The sequence below is a fragment of the Sinocyclocheilus anshuiensis genome, unplaced genomic scaffold (assembly GCF_001515605.1).
Source record: "Sinocyclocheilus anshuiensis isolate Anshui unplaced genomic scaffold, SAMN03320099.WGS_v1.1 scaffold244, whole genome shotgun sequence".
In the NCBI taxonomy this organism is placed as follows: Eukaryota; Metazoa; Chordata; class Actinopteri; order Cypriniformes; family Cyprinidae; genus Sinocyclocheilus; species Sinocyclocheilus anshuiensis.
The window spans coordinates 235,589-244,034 of NW_015558588.1; the positions used below are offsets into that span (position 1 = coordinate 235,589).

Genomic DNA, 8,446 nt, shown 5'->3' on the forward strand with positions numbered 1-8,446 from the left:
AGGTTTCTAGAGCCTGGTTTACACCTGCTGTTAGGAGAGATGCATCGCTGTTGTTTTGGAATAGTTCACCTGAAAATGAACATTTGTTGAAAATGTGCTCACTCTCAGGCCATCTGAGATGTAGGTGAGTTTGTGTCTTCATCAGATTTGGAGAAATGTAGCATTGCATCACGTGCTCACCATTGAAGTGAATGGGTGCCGTCAGAATGAGAGTCCAAACAGCTGATAAAAACATCACAATAATCCACAAGTAATCCACAGCACTCCAGTCCATCAGTTAACATCTGGAGAAGACAAAAGCTGAAACAAATCCATCATTAAGATGCTTTAACTTCAAACTGCTGAGTCCATAATCTAAAATTCTTTATGGAGACTGTGAATGGGATTTCAACTTCAGAAAAATAACTGTTGCTGTTACTTAAAACCATTTTCATTAATTAAAAAAAAGCTTGAATAAAATAAAATATATGTATTATATGAAGAAATTAAACTTTTAAGTTAAAAAATTTGGAAATGCTGACTGAAAATAAGTATGTTTGATTTAAAGTACTAAAATAAAAATAAACTAAATATGGTGAAATAAAAATAAAATATTAATATTAATAAAATGAAACATTAAACAAAAAAAGAGAAAATTGGAAATGCTGACTGAAATAAGTGTTTACTAAAATAAAAATAAACAAAATATGGTGAAATCAAAATTAAATATTAATATTAAAAAAACAAAAATATTAAACTTAAAAAAAAAAACTAGATTTTTTTTTTTTACTATTAAAAATTAAAATTAAAATTTAAAATGCAGCCTTGGTAACTAACTGAAATAAATAAGTTTAAGTGGAAGTACTAAATATGGTGAAATAAAAATCAAATATTAATATTAATAAAATAAAACAAACAAAAAAAGAGAAAATTGGAAATGCTGACTGAAAATAAGTGTTTAATTTAAAGTACTAAAATAAAAAGAAACTAAATATGGTGAAATCAAAATTAAATATTAATATTCAAAAAAACAAAAATATTAAACTTAAAAAAAAATTTGATTTTGTTTTTATTATTAAAAATTAAAATAAAAAATGCAGCCTTGGTAACTAACTGAAATAAATAAGTTTAAGTGGAAGTACTAAATTACTAAAACTAAAATGGAAATAAAAATAAATTTAAGCTAAAAAGAAATATAAAAAACAACAACTAATAAAAATGACAAGAGCACATAAGAAAATTACTAAAATTGGGGGGAACGAAAACTGAAAATATAAAAATAAAGGCTAATTCAAAATAGTAATAATCCATAATAACGCTTCCTCCAGTGAAGAAGTGTTCTGGTGTGAATCAGGAGCAAATCTGATGAAGACACAAACTCATCCTAATCTTGGATGTCCTGAGGGTGAGTGCATTTTCAGTTCATTTTCATTCTGTGCTGAACTGCACGCTGGAGGTGCGTTCAGTCGCGCGGGTCGCTGATCTCTAAGTGGTCCGGGATGGGGAGCCCCGTGAGGACGGTCAAGCACTTGTTCCACACGCTGAAGACGGGACAGATGGGCTGCGAGAAGGCGATGTCGAAGGTGTACAGGTGCTGCGTTCCCGCGGCGTCGTAAAACGCCAGAGAGCCGGAGTCGTAGTCGAGCAGGACTCCCAGACGCCGCATGTGAGGAGACGGCTCGATGGGAAACTCCTTACTGTTGTGACGCACGGCCCACGAGGTGTTGCAGCGGCTCAGTACCCATGATGCCGAGTCCTTACCCACCCAGCCGTGCTTGGGAGCCGATTTGTAGGCGATCCCGATAGCAAACCTAGACGAAATACATTTACATACACAAGTTTATTTATACACTCTACCGGTCAAAAGTTTAGAACAATTCAGATATTTTAATGTTTTTAAGTCTCTTCTGCTTACCAAGGCTGCATTTATTTGATAAAAAATACAGTAAAAATTGTGAAATATTATTATAATTTAAAATAACTGTTTTCTGTGTGAATATGTGTTAAACTGTAATTTATTCCTGTGATCAAAGCTGTATTTTCAGCATCATTACTCCAGTCTTCAGTGTCACATGATCTTCAGAAATCATAATAATATGCTGATTTGCTGCTCAAGAAACATTTCTGATTATTGTCAGTGTTGAAAATCTTATTTTGATTTATGATACTTCTAGTCGATGATTATTTAGTATAAAAATGTATTTTAAATTTACTGCAAAATGTTCAGATTTATACAAGCATAAGTAAACTTATAAGGTTTATATGTTATCATTAAAGGTGTAGACAATATTATTATTAATATATTATCATTAAAAATAAACTTTTTGCGGAGACTGAATGGGATTTTAACTTCAGGAACGGACTGCTGTGCTCTATTCAGTGTTGTTATTGTTAATTAAAACAATTTTCATTATTTGAAATAAAGGTGAAATTAAATAAAATAGAAATATTAGATGAAGAACTAAAAACTTGAAGTACTAAAATTACTAAAAGTAAAATAAAAATAAATTAAACAAAACAAAACAAAACAAAACAAAAGTAAACTAAATTAAATTAATTAAATTTAAATTAAATTAAATTAAATTAAATTAAATTAAATGAAGAGCTTAAACTTAAAAACATAAAAATTTGAAATGCTGTCTTGGCAACTAACTGAAATAAATAAGTTTAAATTTAAGTACTAAAATTACTATACGTAAAATAAAAATTAATTAAATATGATGAAAAATAAAATAAAATATTAGATGAAGAGCTTAAACTTAAAAACACAATTTGAAATGCTGTCTTGGCAACTAACAGATATAAATAAGTTTAAATTGAAGTTCTAAAATTACTATAAGTAAAACTGAAATATAGATAAAATAAGATGAAATAAAATAAAATATAATATAATATAAATATTAATAAAACAAAATATAAACATTAGATGAAGAACTTAAAATTAGAACATTAGAAACGTTGACTTGCCAATTAACTGAAATAAATTAGTTTAAGTTGAAGTATAAAATTACTAAAACTGAAATAAAAAAAAAATAAAATATACATATTAAAATATTAATAACTAAAATGACTAAAACTGAAGTAAAAACATAATTTTAAACTTAAATATAAAAAGCAAAAACTAAACAAAATGACAAAAGCACATATAATTTCCTAAAATTAAAAAAATGAAGAAATAAAAGAAAACTGAAAATATAAAAATTATAGGCATAAAAGCTAATTCAAAATAGTAATAAATAATATAATAATATCTAAATAATACTAAAATAACTCTGGCTCTTTTCCAATATATTGTCATGTGACAAAACATCATCATATCACTAAGTTTGAATAAGACAAGGAAGCAATGCTAATATGTTTACAGTGGCGCTGTGTGTGTTTACCATGTGCTTCCTCCGATCAGAACCTCCCAGTAATGCCTGCCGCTGTCGATGAACACGTTCCCCGTCACGCCGTAGTTCCCCGTGCTGCCGAAGCGGTCCTGAGCGTGGCTCTTCATCGACGAGGCTTCGTCCCGCTCCACCGTCAGATTGTCATGTGACACCTTCAGCTTCCTGTGGGCCGACTTTGGGTCGAGCTTAAACGGCTGACCTGCCATTCACAAACAATCACATTCAAATAAATGAAAATTAGAAATATTGCCATGGTAACTCACTGAACTGAAATATGTTTAAGTTGAAGTACTAAAATTGATAAAACTAAAACGGAAATAAAAAAAATATATTAAAGGTCAAAGTCACTAAACAAAGAAATAACTACTAAAACTATTAAAAAAATTAATTGAATTAATTAATTGAAATAAAGCTGAAATAAAATAAAAAATAAATATTAGACGAAAAACCTAAACTTAAAAAACTTAATATGATAAATGTTTCCACAGCAACTAACTGAATTTAATTATGTTTAAGTTGAAGTAATAAAATTAATAAAACTAAAACTGAAATAAAAATAAATTAAAGCTAAATATTCGTTGATCCATCTATGAAATCCTAAGTAATTTTACTATAAGGTCAAATACACTAAACATAAAAACAAAGCTGAAATAAAATAAAGCTGAAACATAAATTAAATATTAAATGACAAACCTAAACTTATTAGAAATGTTGCCATGGCAACTAACTGAATTGAAATATGTTTACATTGAAGTACTAAAATTGTTCAAACTAAAACGGAAATAAAAAATATATTAAAGATCAAAGTCACTAAACAAAGAAAAAACTACTAAAACTATTACAACATTAATTAAATTAATTAATTAAAATAAAGCTGAAATAAAATTAAGCTTTAAAAATATAAAATAAATATATAAATAAATATAAAAATAAAATAAAAAATAAATATTAGACGAAAAACCTAAACTTAAAAAACTGAACATGAGAAATGTTTCCACGGCAACTAATTGAATTGAAATATGTTTAAGTGGAAGTACTAAAATGTATAAAACTAAAGTAAAAATAAATTAAACCTAAATACTAAAAAAAACTAATACAAATGACAAATGCCCATAACAATATTAATCAAATTGAAAACATAAATGAATATAAAAATGAAAACGTAAAATATAAAAATAAAAGTTAATTCCTATCAAATACATAAATAATTTTAAAATAACTAATTCTAAAATAAATCTCCGTTGCAGTATATTGTCATTGACACGTGTAAGTGCTGCAGTCTCACTGTTGGTCTTGAGTTTGTCCGGCGGGCTGCTGCGGCTCCCAGCCTGATTCATGGCCTTCACAATGAAGATGTACTTGGTTCCGCTCTGCAGGCCGTGAACCGTGTAGTGATTCTGCTTGATGTTGGGCACGATCATCCAGCTGTCCATCGAGTTACACAGACCTGAAACGTCACGCACAACACCCAAAACAGTCTGTACATTTCTACTGGAGACGGACAATATGCTGAAATGCTCTTTTACTGTGACCATGCGCACAACAGGGGTATATATCCAGCTTAAAAATGATTCTGCATGTGCCATTTTTGAAAAGAAAAATTATTTCAGAATGAATAAAATAATAATAATTATAATAATAATAATTGTACTAAAATGAAGCTTGAAAAGTAAAATAATTTCAGACCTAAAAGTCTTGTGAATTCCTGGTGTAAAATAAAATAAAAATAAATAAAAAATTAAATAAAATTAAAAAAATTTAATTAAATTAAATAATTGTTTTTTGTAATATTTGCTTTGTTTGTTTTTTTAATAAAAAAAAAAAATGGATGAAAAGCCTAAACTTTAACATCATGAACTGAAATATGTTTTAAAATAATACAATTAATCAAACTAAAACTGAAATAAAAATATATAAAAGCTAAATATTCATTTATCCATCCAGGAAATCCTAAATAATTTTACTATGAGGTCAAAGTCATTAAACATAATAAACTATTGAAAATGAATTTAATTAATTGATTGAAATAAAGCTGAAATAAAATGAAGAATAATTATAATAATATTCAATGAAAACCCTTAACTTAAACAACATGAACTGAAATATGTTTTAAGTTGAAATAATACAATTAATCAAACTAAAACTGAAGTAAAAATAAATAAAAGCTAAATATTAATTTATCCATCCAGGCCACAATGCTTGGATGAATGAAGGAATCCATCCAAATTAATTGAATTAATTAACTGATATAAAGCTAAATTAAAATAAAATAAACATTTATGAAAAAATGCACTGAAATGTGTTTTAAGTTGAAATACTAAAATTAAGAAACAAGCTCCACTTGCTTCTTCATTAAATTTGTTTTTGATTGTTTTGCAAACCACAATGACTAAATATGCTGCAGCTTTTCTCAAAAACGTTTTCTCTCGTGTTGTTTTGCTGTGAAAACCCAGCAATAATCATTATGCATTTCTGAATTAGCATTAGTGACAGTAAGAATACAATTACCTGCAAATATTTTGTGCATAATTAATGAATTCAACTGCGCAAAAATACAGTGACACCAGTATAGAAATACTTATAATTCTTGCTTCCTGAAAATACAGAATTTTGTTTGATGCAGAATTTTTTTTTAGACAGTTTTGACAATTTGTTACATTATTGTCTATTGTTTTTTTTGTTTGCTTTTTTATTTAAAAGATTTAATTTAAATCTGCTGGTGAAATCAAGCGTTATAAATATTCTCCCCAATATATATTATATTCAGCACTGTGTGTTAATTGCATATTTGGATTAGCTAATAATCCCCCCTCAGTTTAACATTTCTGCAGAAAAAATTTGAAAATATAACAAAAAAGCAAGTTGCAAATAAATTGCAAATAATGCGGCAAGCGGTTGATTTTGCATTCATTCTTGCAGTCACAGGATCTGATGGTATTGCATTGAAATGCATGACTCGTTTGCAGTGTTTTCTGCTGCTCTGGCTCTGTGTTCGTCCTCAGGTCTGCCTGACAGCAGCTCTGAACTGTGCTTTAAGTACACTGTAACCTGATTGACTCAGAAAGCTCTCGCCGTCTGATCTAGACTCAGTCCTGCAGTATAATCTGCTCTAATCCACACATTTTCAGGGATTTCTGGCTGGATTGTGTTTGCTTTCGTGCCGTAATACCATCCTGACCCCTGCAGCGCTTTATAAGTGATGGGTTCGTAATTAAATCACAGCGTGGGTTGATTCGATTTCTCGTTTTTCACATAATGACGTTACAGACGGATACGGTCGGCCTGTATTTCACAGACGGTCATCTGGAGCGAGTTTCGGCGCGGTTTACTTACTGACGACGTTAGTCTGGCCGGTGGAAATGGTATAAAGCTGAAATAAAGCTAAAATTAAAAATAAAATAATAAAAATAATACATTTTCAATGTAAAACTAAACTAAAAAAAAACAAGAACTGAAATATGCTTTAAGTTGAAGTACTAAAGTTAATCAAACTAAAACTGAAATAAAAAATGAATAAAAGTTAAATCCAGGAAATCCAAAATAATTTTACTATGAGGTCAAAGTCACTGAACACAAAGAAAAAAATATTAAAATAATTTCAAATGAATTTAATTCATTGATTAAAATAACGCTGAAATAAAGCTAAAAATAATATAAAATAAAGTATGAAAAATCTAAACTTAAAAAAACATGAACTGAAATATGTTTTAAGTTTAAGTACTAAAATTAATAAAGATAAAAATTTAATAAAAATAAATAAAGGTTAAATATTCATTTAGCCATCTAGTAAATCCTAAATAATTTTAGGTCGAAATAAGTCACTAAACATAAAGAAAATAAAAACTACTAAAAGTATTAAAAATTTATTAAATTAATTAATTAATTGAAATAAAGCTGAAATAAGGCTGAAATAAAATAAAGTAAAAAATAATAAATAAATAAAAATATCCGATAAAAAACATAAAACTTATATAATAAAATATAAAATAAAATAAAAATATTTGATGAAAAACCTAAACTTAAAAAAAAAAACATGAACTGAAATATGTTTCAAGTTGAAATAATAAAATGAATCAAACTAAAGCTGAAATAAAAATAAATAAAAGCTAAATATTATTTCATCCATCCAGAAAATCCTAAATAATTTTAAGTCAAAGTCGCTAAACATAAAGAAAAAAAACCTAATAATATTATTAAAACTTTATTTAATTAATTACCTGAAATAAAATTAAATAAAAATATCTTATGAAAAACCTCAACTTTAAAAACATGTTGCCAAATAACAATGTTTTCAGTTATTTCAGTTCAAAAATTTCTAGAACTAACACTGAAATAAAAATAAATAACGGCTAAATATTTATTCATCCATCCATAAATAATAATTATTATGAGGTCAAAGTCACCAAACATAAAGAAAAAAACGACTAAAAATTGAATTAATGAATTGAAATAAAGTTAAATAAAATAAAAAACAATATAATAAGCTGAAAGGAAATTAAATAAAAATATTAGATGATATTACATATTAATATATAATATTAGATATTAGCATTATGCACAGATACGGTCATCTGGAGTGCGTTTGGGGTCGATCACTTACTGACGACGTTCGTCTGGCCGGTGGAGATGGTGTACTGGAGCTCATATGAAACCACGCTGAACTCGTCCTCGGATGTCCAGTGGACTGTGATGGTGTCGTGAGACGCTGTGCAAAGCTCCTCACGGATAGTGGGAGCGTTCGGAGCTGTGACGGAAAACATTTCAGTCATTGTGTCAGGTCAGGTCACACGTATACAGATATACTGCATGCAAAAGGCCAGAAACACACTTTCCGCATGCAGACGCCAGTGCTAATGCATTGCAAATGTGCAGCTGTTGTGCAGACCCACAGTCCCATGTAAACAAATGTCTGTGGCATTACACTGGATGTCAGTACTAGCAAAATACATTTAAAAAATAAATAAATAAATTCAGTGTTATTATAGATAACTAAATCTAAAACTGAAACGAAAACTAGAACCATAAACAAATGTTTCTTGAAATAAAATTGACGTCAACTGAAATAAAATTATATA

General features: G+C 28.2%; 1 protein-coding gene across 1 annotated transcript in view; it reads right to left on the reverse strand.

Moving 5' to 3' along the window:
- Positions 1–1,354: 1,354 nt before the first annotated feature.
- The window catches only part of LOC107679943 (E3 ubiquitin-protein ligase Midline-1-like), a 48,655-nt gene continuing 41,563 nt past the window's right edge, over positions 1,355–8,446 (reverse strand). Inside the window, exons 8-11 of the mRNA XM_016475673.1 lie at positions 7,972–8,115; positions 4,657–4,818; positions 3,363–3,570; positions 1,355–1,790 (exon numbers count right to left, since the gene is read on the reverse strand). Of these exons, the coding sequence (XP_016331159.1) occupies positions 1,442–1,790; positions 3,363–3,570; positions 4,657–4,818; positions 7,972–8,115 (863 nt within the window). The 3' untranslated portion in view covers positions 1,355–1,441. The remainder of the gene's footprint in view (positions 1,791–3,362; positions 3,571–4,656; positions 4,819–7,971; positions 8,116–8,446) is intronic.